The 20851-nt window shown below is 38.2% G+C and overlaps 1 protein-coding gene across 3 annotated transcripts in view; it reads right to left on the minus strand.

Annotated features, from left to right (window-relative positions):
• BCAR3 (BCAR3 adaptor protein, NSP family member) overlaps nucleotides 1-20851 on the minus strand; it is a 110206-nt gene that overhangs the window by 36317 nt on the left and 53038 nt on the right. For all 3 annotated transcript variants that reach the window (XM_075098148.1, XM_075098145.1, XM_075098147.1), the window contains 2 exons: nucleotides 17256-17583; nucleotides 869-908 (listed from right to left, as the gene is read on the minus strand). In XM_075098148.1, the coding sequence (XP_074954249.1) occupies nucleotides 869-908; nucleotides 17256-17583 (368 nt within the window). The remainder of the gene's footprint in view (nucleotides 1-868; nucleotides 909-17255; nucleotides 17584-20851) is intronic.

The raw sequence follows: 20851 nt of genomic DNA on the forward strand, positions 1-20851 counted from the left end.
GAAACAGAAATTCAGGTGTCTGAGAAATTCAGGCTGCCTGCATGAATAGCTACACAAATATCCTACATTCGTGGATAACTTATGTTTATCAGACGCCTCTCAGAAGATTACGGTCTTCTGAAAGACAGGAAACATAGCCCAACAATTAAAGCAGCCCATTGTTGAGAGACACGGCATACAAGCCAGGTTCTTTCAATGTTCTGAGAAATGCTATTCGCTTAAATGAAACGTGTTGAAAAGTACTAATTCAGAGGAAATTACTGCATTGCAAGAGACCCTCGGTACAGAATCACATCCCTAAAGTTTCTTCCAAAGTTTTACATTGCAAATCCAGGACTGACTTTTGGATAAAATTTATGAATGCTCCAGAGTATTTTTTATTTACTCTAACAAAACACACATTTGTATATTTTTTCAGCACTCCGGTCTTACACAAAAGGAAAGCAGAACATACAATTTTGCCAGGATTCCAGTTAGTTTTCAGGCCAGAAATTCATTTTTAACTGTAATGTTAGTAAGTATATTGCTAAATCTGACATTTCTATGATCTTTTCAGATGTGTTCCTTTACTTCCCCAGAAATCCATAAGCAAGAAATATGGATTCTTTCAATCTGTTAACAAAGGCAAGATCATAGGTAGTCACCACGTAACTGAGAAGAGGCCCAAATATAAAAATGTGACCTAGCCCCAAAGCACAATGCCCACAAGTATTTCACTGAGGCATACAGAAAACAGTCAGACATATATAATTAGTTTTTCTCTAGCAAAAGATAGAAGCACTATTTAACTGCAAATGACTGTAAATGCTCTGGCAGTGATGGTTACATACCCAGTAAAATATTTTGAGGGTAGGAAATGGTACCTTACCTTAACATATTCCAAAGCAGGATCCAGAATATTCTGATCTCTGGACGAAAATGGAGCAAGGAGGGAGGAAGAAAGAACACAAAAACAAAAAGTCAAATGGTGAGTCCAAATATAATCTCACACTGAAGAGATGCATTCACATAAGCAACAGGCTATTAGGTCATGGTAAAATCCTCATTAAAAGCTGTGTGTTAGAGCTAGACAGCCTATGCTATCTAACTTTTAACAAACATATAAATCACTAATTTCTTACAGAAGGTCAGGTAGTGAAGCCACTAGTAATTAATTTGGGAAATAAAATTAATTATAGAGTTTTAAGCAAAGCAAAACCAATCTTGACATTTCAACAGATGTCTGAAAATACCACCTAAAACATTTGAAATAAATTTGAGAGCTCTCCCAATGGCTTCCAAATTTATTTCTTTGCTTGTATGTTTTCCCATTTAAGCTACTCTTACTGATAGCATTGAGAGGACATTGCTAACACAAGAAAATAGAAAGTAAAACATTCACTTGTTATATAAACAAAGCAAAGAATTCATAGATTTGCAATAGTAGAATGTTTTATTTTACATTTGGAAAAATAAACATGGTTCTTGTACTCTTTTAAAAAGCTCTCAAAATTATAAAAATTTCAACATTACAGTTATCTGAAAGACAGATAATCAAGTCATTGCCCTATTTTAGAAAGAAAAGATCTCTTTGCAGGTCTTCTATACATACAGATGGCAAAGGGCACAGAAGCCTAAGTGAAGAGCCTTGTGATCAGTTACAGCTCCTTCCAAAACAATAATTAAAAATAAACATATATTTTCAAAGGTTTTTGTATATTTGTTTTTGGTTGAGAACTAGCAGGCTAATACAGTTTGCAGCACATGATTGGATGCTTTCTACGGAACTTGCGATGACATATTAGAAAAAGAATCCTCTTTGCTGAAAGTTGTTATGATGATGTAACACCAGAAACCTAATAAGCAGCTTCAGGAATTGGATTACACTGGAATCAACCAACCCAGAATACAGTCTCTGAATTCCCTGTGTTGTTTTGAACGTAACTGGATATCACCTGAAACTAAGTTATTATTTTATACTCAGTTTTTAGTCTGGTTCCCTAACAATTTTTAATCCAGAATACCTACAGAGGCAAAACAGAGCCCTCCCACTTCTTAGCGCTGCCCATAAGTGACGATGCTGAGCTGCTCAGGCTGTGTCATGCCTTACTGCTTCACATTATCCCAATATTCATCAAGGGCCAAGTTCCATTCCCAGCTTAGTTTAAAAAATAACAACAATGCTGCCAAATTCAATGGATATGGAATTTGGACCATTTGAAACTCTTTCGTAGGCAGTATACAAAAAAGGGGCAGCTTGGTAACAGTATGCACATGAAATACATACAAGCATATCAGAAAAAAATGGGTGAAGCACAGAGAAAAAAGAAAAAGGAAGTTTCTAAACAGGAAAAAAGTCTCCTTTCTCAACACTTTACAGTTTGACTGGGGAAAAAAAATCCCTTTCTTAATCAGTTCAGTGAAGTCATTAAGCATGGCTGAACTCTTCTCAATTCAAATGATCTGTGGGAAGTTGTGCCAGTACCAAATGCTTCTGAAAAACCGTGCAGTTTAGTTCTTTGCTTGCCCGTGGAATCTTTCAGGACAAAGGGTCTACCAGCACTGTATATGCAACACAGTCCAAAAGAACAAACCTGAGCAATAAGGCTAACAACTGTTTTACTTGCCTACTTCGCCAGTGAGAACATTTTGTTACGGTCTGCATTTACAAACTCCACTCCTGCAGACTAGCCTTGCTACAGACTCTGCTGTTCCCACTGTCAGGTATAAGACAAAAGGTCTTTAGGACAGACCAAGCCAAAGCAAAATTAAAGACGTAGAAAAGCTTTAAGACAAAACAGTCTAATTACTGCTATGTAAAGCAGGAAAACCAGAAGACAGGGGGGGAAAGTGACCTACATTTCCTTCATCATCCACATGACAAAAGTGGTTTGAAAATTTTGGCTTTACAAAATGCGTGGTGTAACAAATCTCTTCACAAGTACTATAATAGTTAACCTGGTAGGGTGTTGCATGACAAAATGTAGGAAACCCTGAAATTCGCCACAAGCGCAGGCTATACATAAAGATTTATGTTGTAGCCCCATTCACCTCAAATACCCTTCTCCTACCAGATCGACCCCTCCTGCCCCATCTTCCTTTACTGCCTAAGTCTTCATCTTTGAGCAAATTTTTTGAAGTTATTTCCAACGAATGGTAACTGCTGTATAGTAACTAACAGTAAAGATTAACTACTGCATTTTCCTATCGTTTGACTCCTCCATAATACTGCCATATTATATGCAGAAAAACAGATTAAGGAGGTAGCCCAAATAACTAGGAACTATCCAAATAACTAAATCACAAAACTAACTCATGATGATGATGTGCTCTTTTATGCCATATGCTTCCAGCAAAGGAAATCTATAATATCAGGAACCTAAGAATACAAAGCATTTATTTTCCTCTCCATTTTCTCTCTCAAAGAATTAAAATAAAAATGGTGAACCCATAATCTCACTTCTTGTATTAGATGATCCACAGAAAAAAATTAATACTTTCAGGTAACTTCCAGATCAGATGAAAGGGACTTGCAGACTCTGCCATCTCTCAAAACAATTCAACTGAAGGTTTGCTGCAATAATATTAAGCTCTTAATCTTTCATCAGATTTTATTACATTCAAGTAATGTTAACGTTTATCTTCATAATAAGTTTGACTTTACAGTTGTGTTCATTTGCATCTGTTTACCTACGATACGTATGTATTAGAGTCTGCACATAAGTCAACCATTGCTGTGTTAACTGTGGGTTCACAGATCAGGTTTTAGTATGCTTTTTGGCTTCCCAGTAGTCAGATAAGCCCTACTTCAATTCAGAAAAAACCCACATTTAATGCAGAAAGATATCACCTGGAATAGGGAATTTTTCAGAACACCTCAAGCTAAGGGTAAGGGCTGCAGTAGAATACACAGTATTGATTTCATGCTCTTTTAAAGTTCTATCACAGAAAAGAATTTAAGGGATGCAAACATACTCCCACATCCATTTGGAGTATTCCCATTGCTGCCAGACTATCACCTCATTTCATGACAAAACAAAATCCCCTTCCAGCATTTCTTTGTTTACCGGGGGGGGGGGGGCGGGGGGGGGGGGGATGGGGGTGTGGGGCGACACACGACACGCCTGACTTGATACATGTAATTAAGCCATTCTCCATAGTGTAAAGCCCTCTGTTGACCCTCCTCCACAGGCGTAAGGTCTGCGTGGAAACTGTAGTAGCATAAGCATTCCTCCAGTAATAATTCATCACTAAAAGAAAGCAGTTAGTCATCACAATCTATCTTCTTAACCTTCACCATCCTGAGGCTGTCTTAGCCAGAAGCACATTCTTTCTAGAGCATCCCTACTGACATCTGACAACACTTTCCTCTCTGCTGGCTGATCTTGCAGACTTGTAACCCTTTAATCTCTCCCTACTAGTCCTTGGAAATTATTTCAATTTCTTTTCAGTCCAGCTACAAGATTCTTATTAGAATTATGGGCTTTTTTAATGTATGTGTTTCTTACTGATATTGCCAAGAAAATACACAGAGCTTCAAAGTCAGGCATGGAGCTCCAGCAACCCCACAAAAAGATAACAGAAAAAGTGGAGCTGCTCCTTTGCTTCCCCTCTTCTTCCCCCAAAATAAAACCTGTTGCAACAACAAAGAGATTGGTGTCATACTGGTCAGAAGTGACTGTCTATAAGCAAGTACTGACACCTTTGAACCCTGTGAGAACCAACATAACCTCAGAAAACAGGGATTAGCATTACATGTAGACTCCTTCAAGATACAGCTAAAGCTGACTGAGATGACAAAAGGGAACAGAAATCAGATGTTACTGGATGCTATTCTTCCACTTCCCAACGTTCTAAATGTCAGCGAAATGGCCAAATGTGTCGGAAGAATTAAAAAAAATGCCTTTTGAAGTTGTCAACCTGTACTTCCGGTATGACAAACTAAATACTACCAAACTGCCAACTTCAAATCCTGCATTGACTTGAAGACAATGAGCAACCAAATATGAAAATCCAATGAAGAAAACACTGAAGTCTGAGTAACTAGTCACTCATAAAAATATTTGATAAAATTATTATGTACCTATAATCAATGCTACAACTGAAAAGCCGAATCCTGAAGTTCAACCACAACAAAAATTATTTGGTTCAATGGGTGCAGAACAGCCAGAATCTTAGTAACTCACTGCCAGTCTTTTTTTTTTTCCAGACTCCGAGGTTTGTGCAAAAGCTCTCTATAGGACTGCTTCAATAAAGAACCTTTAGGCAGATATCCTGGAATCTTTAGCCGTTGATCCTATGAAAACCTCCATCTTTCTGCTAACAATTGTACGTTACCTCCTCTCATCACTAATGCCGTAAAAGAATCCTGCAACATACAGACCTTGACAGACTAAGTCATATTAAGCATCTGCTTTCTCCAGGCCTCTGGCGTCTTCACAGACATATCACTCACAATTATAAATTAGTTGTGATAACTGTAACAAAATTTCAGCATAGACACAAGAGTATTATCAGAGATGCCCAAATTCTCACCATCATTCAACTATCATACAGATATTCTTACAGCGATGGGAGCTGCTGACTGGCCCTGAAGCAGCTTTGCGCTACTCCACACGTTTATAAATGTACTTGTGGGAAAAACATTAGGACCCATTGCCAGTACTTGATGTATGAAAGTACGTTTCTTTGTTTATTTTGAAGTGACCTTTGTTGGGGACATTTTCAAAAGCATCTCCTTTCTACTATGTTGAAAGAGTGATCCTGAGAAGAACAATGTTCTCAAAAGGGCCAACACCAAATCAGAGTGAAGACAACACAAGCTCAAAGGGAGGCCGAGAAACTGAAAATGTACCAAGCTGTTGCATGGCTGCTTACACAGAGAGAACGGCTATAAAGAGACCAGATGGGATCAAATGCCTTCCTCAATTTGTGTCTTTGAAATCTCTCCATCTATGTAGATTAATGAAATACACTACTACTAAAGTATGAAGGTGCAAGTTTGAGCATGCTAGACATACTGTGTTTAGGTATATGTACTGCAGACTGATGTTATTTGTACTGTAAACTGGAGTAAAAGACCCAGTGATTTTATCCGCCAGCAGCTCCTGCTTCACACACACACTCCTACTACATTCCTAAGGCCATTCCACCCTTCTGTCTACAGCTGCACAACACCATGGACATGACTCATTCAAACACCAGTGGAAACAAGTGCAAACTGCCATGACTAACTGTGTAATGACCTGCAGTTCACACAAGAACAGTAGAGATTCTTCAGTAATTAAAACTCAAGAAACGATACAATGTACTTTTCTCCAAATTAAATAAAATCTCAACCCATTTGTATTTGTTCAGAATGCCCCTACACAGATGTTTCAGCCATTTACTTTTACCGCTTCAATCTTCTGCATCTTCCCACTTGCTCCATTTTTAACTATCACAGCAGGAAATCTACCCCATTTTTCTAAAGTTTCCAAATCAATTCCTACTTCTGCACCATGTACAGTACTGGTCTTTAGAACCCGTTCAAAAGCTCAGACTAGGCACCCGCGTTCTTTTTCCTTTCTTTTCATTAACATTTAGGACTCCCAGAGCCAAAACTCTATTCTTCAAAGCCCTTCTTAAATCTTCTCTTCCCAAGACTGTTACAATGTTGTGAAAATAGTGGTTGGGCAGCAAGACTATTGCTTACCCAAAACGTCTGCTGTTTCTACAAACTTCTCTACAGATGTGCCACTGTCTGTCAACTTATACCTTCAGCTGGCAACTCTGTACAGTCAGTGCTTTAGTTGCCACGGTTATTATATATATATAAATAAAATGTATATTATATATATAATAACTTAACCTTGCAAAATGAATATGCACGTTCCCCAAAAACTGACAAATACTCAGTAGAATCACAGAATACATAAATTCATTTGAAATTCATGTAAATCTAGGAGTGGTTTATTGACAAAGCACGATTGTCACTTGGCTGATGCATCTTTCAGGGATGTCTATTTGGACTGAAGCATAGGAAAGTTAATTCTTTGCCTTAATACTGAAAAAGACGATGGTGGGAGGAAGAACTGTCCTCCCTGTCTATTCCCTTAAACCCAATTTGAGAAGCTCATTACATCAAACGCCTCTCTACATTGGATATGCAAGTGAGCATTAGAAATCTATCCCCCTATGTGATATTTAACTACACTGGAGATAATCTACTCAATTTCACTGGCTTCCTCCTAACGAACAGCAATTTATAACCCTGTATTACAATCAGTCACTCCCCTCCCCACCTCCCATCATGAAAATAAGACTGTATTTTGACAAGTTTGCATTGGTGAGTTCCAACAAGCTCCGAACACAACTCTGAGAACATGCAACCTTAGCACATAAAAGTGGCAAAAAGTGGGCGTAGAAGAACCGTTCCTTTACTGAGGCTGTTTAGCAAATGTCAGGGATACTTGATTTTAATTTCACACGTCTGTATGTTTCTGTGCTAAGTGAACTGGCTTCTGCAGTAGTAGCTGAAATGCTTCAAATGCTGAAGTGTCAAATTATTTTCTTGCCAGAACAGACGTGAAAAATCCACTTTTTTTCAGCTACGGAACAGAAAGACCGAAAATACCTTTAAGAACAACAAATTGTGAAGTGTAACAAAGCAGTTCTAAGGTATTAAGAAAGATAACAAGGGTATGGAAGAAGAGAAGGTGTGAAGAACTGACTGTAGCTTCTATAATACTTTCAGAAGCCAGCAGGTATCTCACAACCTATCATAAAAATACGTATCGGACTGCAGCATAGGAGAAATTGCAATGCAGGATATCTTTTGCTAACAAACAAAACACTTCTTGCTGAAAGGAAGAAGTGCAGCTACAAATGGTAGTGCACCCAAAAGGCGACAGTTTAATAGGTGCCTGGCAGTATATATATAGTTGGTAAAACTTGTGATAGAGAAACGGTCTATCATAATCTAAATATATAAGGGCTGTTGTCCTAGTACAATATTGTCATAATCTCTTCTATTTACTGTGTTTTTAAAAAGAAGGCCTCTAAAATGGTCACTGTCCTGATTAAGAAAAGCGTTTACTAGAAGCAAAAGTGTTTACTAGAAGCAAACACCTAAGTGCAGGTGAGAAAAAAGGTATTTTAAAATTGTAGTTGCCTTTTTGCTACATGCTTTCTACCTGTCTTCATTCAGGGACTGAAAACAGTCACTTTCACATTTATCTGCAGGATTTTTGGTGATTAGCCGTAGGTACCAACATACTGCTGTTATGCCCTACAGTAGTCATGGAAAGTGGATCTTTATTCAAAGCATAAAAGGGGCAGAAAGGAAAATAAATAGCCACATGTGGACAGGGGGCAAGCTGAGGAAGCAATGCAGTACGTGGTACAAGTGAATAGGGCTCTCCAGAATCTTTACAAAATAGACCAAAAACCAGCAGAGCTAAGAGAGGAGCTTTGGGTGTGATGGAAGGAGTAATTCAAGAAACTTTCCGCTACATACACTGTCCTCTGCCCAATTAAAAAATGGCCTGAAAACACAGAGGTTTTCAGGATTTTTATTTTTTTTTAAATAACTTAACACTCATTTTGGTTGGGCTTTGAGGAATTTGGGCCCAAGTTTACCTAGCAAGTAATTCATTAACAATAAGGTCCAGATCCCACAATTAATTTCAAACAATGATACAGCTGTGTCAACCCCATATAGTACTGGGGTTTAATTAATCTCCGATACTGGAGAGATGGTCTCTCTTTTTGAGGCATTTTGTCCTGTTCCCCTCACCTCCCTCCCCCAAGATCCCACATGGGCAGGTTTCTGTTAATTGCCGCTTGTAGCCGAAGTAGCAAGAAGTGAAGCTTTGCAGATCTCTGTCGAGCAAGCAAAGACAGCAGATGTGAGCATCAAATAGGAACAAAGGGATGAAGTGTTGAGTAGAACTTCTACACCAAAAGAATCTGACCCCAGTAATGGACAGAGGGGCTGGAAAGGCAGACAAGCCAAAACAGAAATGACCCCCAAAAGTTAAAGGATAAGAGGATTTGATATTGAACGTAAGCAGAGAACGTTAGCTATTCTCTGCTTGTACAACAGAGCGTTCCTTTCACCACAAACATTTACCACTTTAGTGGGTAGCTCTGCTCCACCTCTGAGACAGCAAGAGGTCAGATTTGCATGTGCATACATGAACAGGACAGATCAAGGGAAAAAATAGGAAATTCTGGGACAAAAAGAATGAAGCTCTGGGAACATCTGAGGAATCCTTCCTTTTGAAGAACCATTTGTGAGTTCACAGAAGAAGTCAATGAGATACTCAGTAGCCCTAAATTCACCATGCTTGTCTTGCGCCTATTAAAAAACACAACCACAAACAGTCTAGTTCAGGTTTTTTTGGAAAACAAAACTCACACTAAGAGGAAGTTTCAGGCATCACACCAAAACCATACTATTTTCACTTTAAAAATTCTGTGGTTTTATAAAAATTCCCTCCCCACCTTATCCTAAAATTTAAAGGGAACCAAAGGTATCGATTTTCTTCCTATTGATCTTGCAAAAATTTTCATGCCTGAAGAACCACATGGTGTTCTATAAACCCAAACAGTATTATTTACTTTTCACCACACAGCAAACATGTAAAATACTTATTTTACTTGATGTATGCAAATCTTGACGGAATTTTATTTTTATTTTAACTTTCAAAGCACGCCTAACCATATGCTCTAAGCACATACACAGCATTCATAGAAAAAAAAAAAGTAACATATATTCAAACTAAAATTATCCAACAAATAACATTTTCAAAATCACTAGTTAGAACAAAATAAATGCTGTCTAAATACCCGACCCAGAACATTCTCAGAACCCAAAGCAAAACAGAGTTTGCAGCATCTGGAGAAGCAAAACAGGCTGCAAATTCTGTCAAGGAAGAAGCAAATCCCTGGATAGTGTGCTTCTCACCAGTACTGCCCTGCCAGCTCTTTTCCCTTATAAATCAACTATCCACTCAAGGACCTCAGGAGGTCTCATCTATTGTGGTAATACAAGGAAAGGAAAAGTTTTAGGAACCCAGAATCCAACCATTAATGGCTTTATACCTCAAGACTAACACCTTGCTAACTTCCAGATAAACTGCCCTCCAAGGACAAGGTCCTCCAGAAGACAGACAGTCTGCTTAATTGTATGCTGATAAAGTTACCCTATTAATGTCAGTGGTACGAGAACATATTTCTATTTTTTTTCCTGGACAGTTACATAACATGAGACAAGTATGCAAGTCTCACCCAGCTAAACATGAAGAGCCTTGAAGATCAGAAATGTTGAAGAGCACAGAACATCTTAAATGACCAGATAAACTAATCTACTCCAGAATAACCCTCTGCTGCAGCAATGGAAAGTTCAATGCTAGATGATAGCACTTTATCTGAAATAATGGGGGGAAAATGCTGACACCGAAAACCACGAGGAAAAAAGTCTCCTGACAGTACTCAAACTAAGAGTCTGAAGTCTAGCTAAATATACACTTGGATACACCTATCATACTTTCAGAACTACAGAAACTAAGTGTATTCCTAGCATCTGCATGTAGATATTAGGTTTAATCTATAACATACATTTTTAGTTTACACGTTATTTGCCACATTTTCATCTTTTGCAATAGGGTTCAGTGAGCGTTGGAAGACATTTGAGCTACTCGTTTGTCCATCTTCTCAGTGGAAGAACCAAGCTAATCACAGTCTTCCCCTCAGCCCTCCCAAACCCACCAGACTGAATTTTTCTTTTTTTTCTCCCCCCCCCCCTTGCCTAAACCACATTAAAAATTGTTGGATATGAAAAGTTTTTCTCTGAGATTTTGGTAGAGTAAAACGAAGCTCTTATGCATTACCTACCTACATAAAGGTACAGTTTGCAGCCACATCAACAAAAAGAGAAGTAGGGTTGTAGCTACAATCACATTCAGGACATAGCCAGGAATTTACAGGACTTAAAAACACACAATCAAGACAGGAGAAAAGGAAAAAAGATTAAATTTATAGCTCTGTAGTTACAACTCTGTGCTTCTAAATATAGACAGTTGAAAGTAAAGCTTTAAAAGAGGTGGGGGCGGAATCTAATTCTGTCCAGCTGGTAGGCCAGAACCTCTCATGAACAGTGATACAACAAAGCATCCAGGGCATTATATGCAATTTAGGGAAATGTACAAAGTATTTTGATTCCAAGCCAGCTCCAACAGTATAGCCCTACTGTTCATCAGTGACTATTTTTGAAACATCAGTATAGAAAAAGAATGGAATTTGAACAAAAAAATCATCTTTGCAAGCATGGACAGATGAAATGGTGAAACGGTCACTGAAAAGACAGCTAGTAAACAGGAATAAGACCAGCATATATTCACAAACATCCTGTATAACAGGAAACAGCCAGTGTAAATTAATGCCAACTCTGAAGGCTTTAATTAGCATGAAAACTTAGAGCAATCATTTCTGGCAGATGGTGCGCTTCAACACTTCCTAGGGGAAGGCTCAGCAGAGGGAAGACAGTGATTTAATGTCAGTGTGTGACCATACAGTCTCTCCTAAAATATCCAAAGCTCTACTCTTTGAAGAGTCCCATACTATACATACAGGGCAAGGACAAAATTAACTCATCTTTCTTTCCATCAAATGCAAAATTTCTCATACACATACTTTTAGCAGTCAAGTGCCTGTACTAAAAAGTCTGAGTTGGACACACATGAAACACTAAGGTCTTTAACCAGGCACATTACTCTACAAACTACATAAAAATTAATAATTTTTTTCATAAGAAATTGTGTGCAGCTTTAATTTTACTACTGTGGTAGATGATCTGTCTGGAAATTTGTATTAAATTCCTTCAAAGCATCTTGAAGAGAAAAAAAAAAACAAACAATGCCAACTTGGTGCTAATTTGGATCTTATTTCTGGCCTCTTGACAGTTCACAGTTTCACACCAGAGCTGTTATTAAACCAAATTTCACTTAATTTTGCTGCACAGCTTGTTTGTTTCAACAGGAATACAGGCTGGGGTTTTCTCCCCCTATTTAGGCAACAGACAAATTACCGGTATTGAGAAAGTTGTACGTTTTTTCTTTCCTTCATTGTGCTTTAAACTGATTGTGAAGATCACAGCTTTATCTGTCTAAGTCTCTAAGAAAACAATGTTGAAACAATCATACCACTTGCATTACTTCTCTCCCCACAACTTTGGAACTAATGACCTGTTTGACAGTGGGGTATCAAAAATTTATTTCTTTCTTACAATTTCAAAAAATAAGTGTCTAGAGGCAGCACAGGAAATTAATTCCTCAGTGACAACTTGCTAAGAGGAAGACTGTGTCACGAGGTTCAAAATTTATTAGTCAGAGAATCCACACAAGAAGGAACACTATGAATATCCTAACCACGGTAACAGCCTTTGCTGATGCCTATTCTATACTAAGTACTGAAGATTACATGGAGCAACACTTATAACTATGGAATGGATTTTTATGGGTCTTGAAAAAGCACTAATTTCAATTCAAAACCTCAACTGGAGGAAAGACCTTCACGATGTGTCTCGTGCTTCTCTTTCTCCTTCTTTCCCTCCTATGTAGATTGGCTTAACAATAATGGATAGTATATATGCAGCCCTACTGAGGTTCAAACAAAACATAAGCCTTGTATGAGAAACATGTCTTTTCGAATCAGACTCTGTTAGTGTTTATGAAACTGTTTGTTAGATATTTATTTTATTAGGAAGGTTAGGAACACAGAACAGTATAGCTGTCAGCTGCCAGACAATCCAAGAAGCAATTACTTGTTCTGTGATCACTTGCAAACCACACTGCCTCATGAAACAGAGAGCACAGTATCAATACTGGAATCCACTTTTGCTGTGGAATATTTGCAAGAGATTCTTTGCAGGTGTCTTTTCTCCATTCTATCCTCTCAATACCCCTCAGAAATCCACTATACTTCTACGTTAAGGAAACATTTAAGTATATTCATATCAGAGCCAGTACCAGACCCACAGAGACAACTACTACCTTAACCCAAAACTACATGGGTACTATTGACATCCAACTGCAATGGTGTAGAATGTCGAAAGAGGTGTTTGACAGCTGCCTTCATCACTACATTCAAACTTGCTCTAATTGTGCTAGTTCTGCACTGGTTTTGGGTCTTGTTCACCTGAGGGATATTTGGCTGCATTAATGAAAAAGCATGAAAATGCCACAAGTCTCTTAAAAGTGGAATGTCAGTCAGGCAGAACCATAATCATCCAAGTGCACAAGTAGTTCCAAATGACACCATTTCTTCTGTTAATCCTTTGTAAGTTCAAGTTTGTGCTTTTAACAACACGAGGTTGTGACTCATCATCTCTCTGATTTTTGCCCAAATATATGTATGTGACAAATTTTCCTAATAAGGACTGCAGACTTGTGATGTGCTCGGTCACAGAAAAATTGAAATGAGTTTGACATTTCCAATATTCATTTATTTGAAATATGCCTTATATAGTCTAAAATTATGCAAATAACTGAGCTAGCATTGCCTGTGAAAACTGGGAGAGGATTGAGGGCGGGGGGGGGGGGGGGGGGGGGGGGGGGAAGAAACACTTACCCTTCCCAAAACACTAGAATAGGGAAAACAAGAATTATTCTACTTCCTTGGAGGAGATACTAGTCAAGATAACTGCACAGGACCACGAGTATTCAGCACAGTGAAATGAAGCATTTGATACAGCAAATACAGCCAGGTACTCTTGGCCTCAGTAAGACGAGCAAGAAAGATGTCTAGGCTGACCCCCTTCTTCATCCACACAAGCGTGAAACTTTACGAAGAGCTTGGAAATTCTGGGTTTCCTGATGGCAGCCGCAAGACGCAGGCCAAAAAAAGCCAACAGGTTCTAGCAACAGAAATGCATTTGAACAATTTTTCTTTTAAATAAAGGTCTCATAGTATAAAGTGAAGCTAATTAAACAAAGCTCACCCATGGACCAGGTGACAAAAAAAATATTCCAGTTGTGCTTTATTTAGGTTTAATTGTCAACATCAGATAAAGAATATTACACGAAAGCAGCTTTACGGTTTTACAGGCTAAAAAATAATTCTCTCTTGAAAGCAAAGAACTTTCATTTATTTTAGCTACTTTATTTTAGCCAATAAAACTAACTTTCGAAGACTTTCAAGAGCTCAGCTACTTCTAACTTTGGCCATTTAATTAATTCCAAGAGACTCTACAAATCAGATATAGGCTTTCTCAAGCAAACATTTTTTCCCCTCGAACTAGCTACCACACATGTACATTCCCAAACCAAACAGAAGAGAACACAACCTTATTGTGTTGAAAGTTGACAAAATAATTTTGCCGAGTTTTAAGAAGTGACTATCAGGTTTGAAGAAACTTCATCTCTTGTGTGTTTTGTCATTTTGGGTTTTTTCCCCCTGAAACTGCATGAATTAGTTACTGCAACATTAGAAGAGTGCTTTGGTATATTAGACTTATTTTTCCATGTTAATCCAGAAGATAATAGAAATTCCATAAAGACATACTATATCTGGTCATATAGATGTAAAAATCCTGACAGAATATAATTCTTCAAATAAATTACTATACGTACACTTCATCTTGGCTGCAGAGTAATGCAATTAGGTAGCTGTAATATAAGACAGCAGAAAAGTTTCTGGAAATCAGAAGAGTTCCATTAGGGAATGACACCATTCCCCTCGCTTTGGTTTATTTTTTTGTCCCACAAAATTAGGTTTTGCGTGTTTATATATTAAAGATTATATTACTCATTTTGAACTACTGAAAAAGTTATCATAGTTGTTTTTTAAATTAGAATTAATCAAACTTAAACAACGACATGCCTGAGTCACAGTTCAGTATAATCGGATCCATGTGCACATGAACACTGTAATCCTAATGACTATTAGTTCTGGTCTACTGACATCAAATACAGCACTTGGGTTGAACAATGCATCATGAAAAAGTTTGATTAAAATGTGTGGTCACACTTTTAATTTTTGTAAACAGCATTAGAGCAATGAAAGACTAATCTACTCCTGAATGTGAATATCCACATAACGTTACACTATCTCACAAGTGCCTACACTGAAATAAAAATATTACAAGGCTTTGTAATATAACGCTGACAAGGTAAAATGGACTTCCCTATTCTGTTAGTACCAACTAATTTCAATGTGAGTGTAAGCATTAGAATATATACCTTAGCATATAAGGCAGAATGCTTGCCACAGGAAAACTAGACTTGCGCTCTCAATTGTCTTTCACGTATACTAGATGAAAGGTGCAGAGTCATCCCAAGACAACTCAAGAAGTGATATATTTGCTGACTGTTGGTAGTGTCTTCTGCTGTAATACAAGTGGGCTGCCAGGTCATGGTGCAGAACATATAAAGATCCATTGTAAAAATTAAAGAAAGCTAAAGTTAGAAGTTGTTACCATAGCATTCTCTGTGTGTGTGCTATTTCCAATAGTAAAGCAACTGGAAGATCAAACACAGGAACGGCACTTGCTACTATGACTCAAGACACAAATGCTATTAACAGGCTGCACTAACGACACCCTTTGAATCTCTTATTATTTCAAAAGCATCATGCTTTAATTCTGAGCAGGCAGAACTTCTTGACGTTTTCCTCTCAAGCATTCTGTTCTTATTTTTATTGCTTGTGCAAAAGTGTTCTTCACAGGACAAGGAAAGTTATCAGCTATGACTATAAACATATTTAAAAACAGGAGGCTTTTGGTCTCTCAGGAGAGCATCTCTTGCAAATCATGTTTAGTAATTGCTCTTGAGAAGGAAGATGTAAGATAGAACTTCACTGTATACTACCATATTCTTTTTATGGCAGCAGCGCTGGCTGCTTGCATTCTCTAAAAGTATGCAAATCGAAGAAGCAAATTATGTTAAAAAGCCAGTTCATGTAAGCAGGTACAGCTCAGAGATCAGTGACAGAGGAATACTAAATACACTGAAGCCCTTTCTTCTTTCAAAGTGAATGGGGTATAGAGAAGAAAGACTTATTTTTCAAGTGAGAAGAAAGCCTGATCGTGTATGCTGCAAGCAAAAAGCATACAAAAACCACTCTACACACACAAGCCCACGTAATTAGAGCCGTCCTTCCCTCACAAGAGTTGAGAACAAGAAATCTTAGTGATGGACACAGCAAAACTATAAATCCTAATTCAGAAGTTGCCATTTGGTTATCCGCTCTCAGTGTTTAATTCTGTCACCCAGGCAACCTAACACTCTCTCATCTTTGTGCCTTTAATTGATCCACTGCATTACACTGAATTTTTCTTGTGTTAGCTGGAAAACTTTTCCCATTTTATAGACCTCAGTATGAGAACAAAACGAAGCACATTTACAAAATTAATTAGTTTTTTGTATGACATTAAATATCAGTGATGATAATAGATTCCCAAAAGAAATGCAAGCTATGAAAGTGTAATTCTTTCTCAAGAGTCATGGATGTTATAACCAGGAAGTCAGGCAAAAATAATAAACAGGGATAATTTGCCATTAGCTCAGTTGGGTTTCACCGAGTCTTCAAGAAAAAGCAGCTCATGTGTAGCTCTAGGTTGGAGGCAGCTGGAACACCACTCTCCCCTCTCACTCTGCACTCCACCACATAAGCACCGAATCCAAATCAAAATTGAGTTTGAATAGTTTGACTTTCTGGTTAAAACTGCTCTGTCAGAACAATGCAAAGGGTTGTTTCAAAGCAATTCAATGACTTTTAAGTTTCCTCCATGGGAATAGTACATGCAATGTTACACCTTTTAAACATTCAGAGGCAAGACCTAGTCCTTAAAAATTATTTTTAAAAACTACACAGATTTCAAAAGAAAGACTAAAAATCCAAATCACTAGATCCCACAGAAAGAGTGGTATAGAAGGACATTTTAAACAGGCTTGAGTATTTAAGAGCCCACATACTGACTGATCTTATTGCAAAAGGAAAATTATTTTGAAGCCTGAGCTATTTAGTAAGTCAAAAAAGAGAAGAAATTTGTAGAATTCTTGAAACCCATGCATCAGATTCACTGGTTCCCCTCCCCACCCTGCACAGGTTTCACACTGTTTTTTGTTTGGCTTCTTCCAGCAAAACCTAAACTGAGTAGTAGGGAGAAAAATCAACCTCTGTAAGAATGCAGAGTTATAATAAACAGCTGCACCTATAAATGGACATTTAGAGGTCTAGAAAAATACATAATTCCTATGCAACAAACATATATAAATTAAGGTTTTACAAGGTACCTGGCATGAAGTTTGCTGCTTTTCCCATTCTGCAGAGGGTACTCTTCTATAACATCCTGTACAAAAGGCGGCTGCTGCCGGTGTGTTCTGGTACACGGCAGTGTTCCCATGCGGCTAAACGTATCGCAAGACCTAATGGGAATTGTCCCCTTCTTCTTTCTGGGGAGAGTGCCATGGATAGAGATGTCTTGAAAGGACTCTGAGCGATGCTCAGTTGGCGAAGGTTTAGTGGTCAAAAGGTCCATGGAAGCAGCTAATGAGAACTGGTGGTTCACTGAGCCATTTCTGGGAAGACTTGAAAATTTTCCTGCAGCTATCATTTTTGGTCCTGGAAAAACAAAAACGAGATTTATCATAGCATATCAAAATCCCTACTTTAATGGAAGTTAAACAACATGACCAAGAAAGGCATCTAGAACTGAACTTCTGCTTTGCCTTGAGGCAGCGAGATACCTCAAGATGTAGCCTGTATTATAATCCAGTCACGTTGCTCCCAACTGCATGTCAAGCACTCATGTATATTAACTTTTATACATGTGAAAAGTCACAACAAAAAACAACCGATCTGGACACACACACACAAGAGCAGGCCCTGAGCAATTCTCCATTTTTATCCAGAAAGTTCCTCTTCCTTGCTCCTTCACATCCTCTGAAGACTCAGACATCAACTTCAAATCACTAACAAACAGCAAAGTTTTAAGAACATTTTGACAGAAAATAAAGGACACTCTATATCTTGGTTTGGAAGAATATGTTTCTAAATCCAGTAGTTGGCACACTGTGAGGAAAAACTGTATGTCAAGAGTCTTTCTCAGGTAATAAATCTAGCAGAGAACTGGTCACATATTTCTAACAGGCTGTAAACTAAAGGGCTCTACCCAAGAGATAAGGGCAGGAGCAGATTACTGGAATTCTCTTCTTCAGCATGCACACCCTGCTGGCTCAACTCGTTGTTGACATTAGGGATTTGCATAGCTGTCAGTCTCTTGTACAATCAATTATAGCCTGTCATACAGTACAGGTTTTTCTGTTACGTGAGCAAAAAAACCTTCAAGAAACACTTCAGGCACATTAACAGATTGTTGTTCTGTTCCTTCAAAAATGCTGCTCAGCGCTCACTTTATGGTGCTATATTACAGAAGACAGGCTGCTTTATCCTATCCAGTTATATTAGCCCGCAAAAGCCACTCTACGGAATGTACAGATAGACCTAAAGATCAACCAGTCCTACATTATTTAACCTGGGTGGTAGTCAACCAGGTGCCTCCTAAAAAAACTGTAAAAGCCACAGGAGCAGCAGAGATTGATATGAAATCAGAAAGCAGAAGAGCTTTTGGAAATAACAGTTATGGACAGGGAGAATCTGTTCTGACCTTGGTCGAGTTCCATGCTGAAAAATAAGAGCAGTACCCTGAAGGGCCAGCAGCCTGGAGGGCAGCTGCTTACAGCTGCACAAGAAATACTCCGGTTTTGGGGAATGCGCAGGGGTGGGAAGAAAACAGAGCTAGCTCTGCAGTCCTCCTCCTCCAGCCTCACTATCACAGGTACTATCAAAGTGTTGCTTCAGTGAAGCTACTTCATAAAAGGCTTAGTTTTACAGTAACTCTAAAGCTCATCTCAAACTTATGTTAGAATTCTGCTACTTCCAGTCGGCTATGTTGCAGAGATTCACAGGCTGGATGATGTTTCCAAGCTTCAACAACAAATCCCTTCACACTTCTCCCTTACTGAAGGTCCTACAATAAATACGCATTAATTACAGATTATAAATAATATTTAGGTTTTTTTTTTTTACTCGTCAATTTGCCAATGCTCTGTCTGAGCACAGCTACTACGTACTATAGTAGAAAAGCCTCTGGAAACAGCATCTCTGCCCAGAGAGAACCTGTTTGACTTTGGTCAGGTTTCTCATTGAAAAGAGTAGAAAAGAGTTGAGAAGTTAATAAGAACTGACATTTTTTTTGTTACACAGATCCAATGGAAATTCGAAATCCCACAGAAACTAAACCACACTCTCACAAAAAAAAGCTTCCAAAAATTATCATATGGGCCCTTGATGTGAAATACTAAATCACCTCTCCATTTATTGTGTGGTTTCAGGACAGTTTCTGCTGGCTAGTATTAAAAATATCACATAATTATTTTCAAAAGAATAAAACAGTGCTGTGAAGTCAGTTTTGCATTACTGTTGCTCTAAGCAAAACAATTGGTCCAGAGATAGAAAGGTCTAAAATGCAAACGCTTACCACAAAGCTAGAGCAAACTGACAGAGGTTGCTTCCAGTAAATTCAGCTTTATTTTGAGAGAGGAAAGATAAAAATTACTTCGGACAATGGGGGGAAGGGGGGGAGCTTCTTAAAATTCACATGTTCATTTGGAAACTCAATTTTATATGTTACTGTAGTAAGGCAACAAACACCAAGAGCCTCAAAAATTGGAGGCTAGCTTGCTCATATTGCAAACATGTTAATTCTTTCTGGGGCTGCTGAGGTTCTGTACTTAATAATCATACTTTCTTATTGGTTTATAAAAACCACTTCCAAATCTCTGAATTCTGACTATTTAAGTGCAGGTTATCCAGTCAGAGAGAGTTTCCTTAGGTTTTCCTGCAAGATTACCACTATGCTGAAATGGAACACATGACATTTCATGCAAATGGGTATCAAAACCAAGCAGGTGTAAATATAACCAATGAAAGCTTCAGTTCAGTACTTGATACCAGATGAGTCCACAACAGGCTTACAATGACAGTAAACTGTCAACCACTTCATGTTTGAGAATCCATTAAAAAAAGCTGAGCATTCCCTCTCCTAATCAAATCACAGGATTATTATTATAGCAATCCATTAGGTTTCCAATCCAACAGTCTGTGAATTTTCAGCAAATAAACCATGACCCTCTGAAGTACAGCATTTTTCATTTAACGTCCCCTCCTAAGAAGCCTTTTTTAAGAAAGGAAACCAAACTCCCTCAGTTACGTCTTAATCATTGCACCTTTTAAGTTACACTCAGTAACATTCCATGATTTACAAAATCAATACTCAATCCTCAAATTCACAGCTGAGTTTTGTTCCGAGTAATCAAGTTAGAGTTCCAAAGTTAGAAATACCTACATTCAGGAACTGGCAAGACACTCAGCCACAATTATGTGAGCACAGAAGCTCTGATGATATTTCAAGCAATCCTCCTTGCAAGACCCCCAAAACAAAACTCCTAAACCGACAGGTCTGCTACCTCCTACCCATAAATACATCTGCTTGCCTATCTGCTGGTGCACTAGGTATCCTTCATAAATGTAAACCAAGAACTAAAACAATTAGCTCAATAACAGAAGTCCTACCAAACTATCCATACATTTTTCTGATATTGAAGGTAGACACTGCAAGGAGGGAGCCTCTTCAGCTGAGGACTCTGGAATGTCTCAAATACTTTAACATATGATTCAAAGACTTTACTGGATATAGAAACCCTGAAAATTTCACTCCCCAAGAGACAACGTGCTTTGAACATCTGCCATCACGTAATCCACAACTGAGATGGTAGAAATTACAGCAGAACAATAGCCCAAAAGGAACTGAAATTTAACTGTACACACT

The sequence above is a fragment of the Phalacrocorax aristotelis genome, chromosome 6, assembly GCF_949628215.1.
Source record: "Phalacrocorax aristotelis chromosome 6, bGulAri2.1, whole genome shotgun sequence".
Taxonomy (NCBI): domain Eukaryota; kingdom Metazoa; phylum Chordata; class Aves; order Suliformes; family Phalacrocoracidae; genus Phalacrocorax; species Phalacrocorax aristotelis.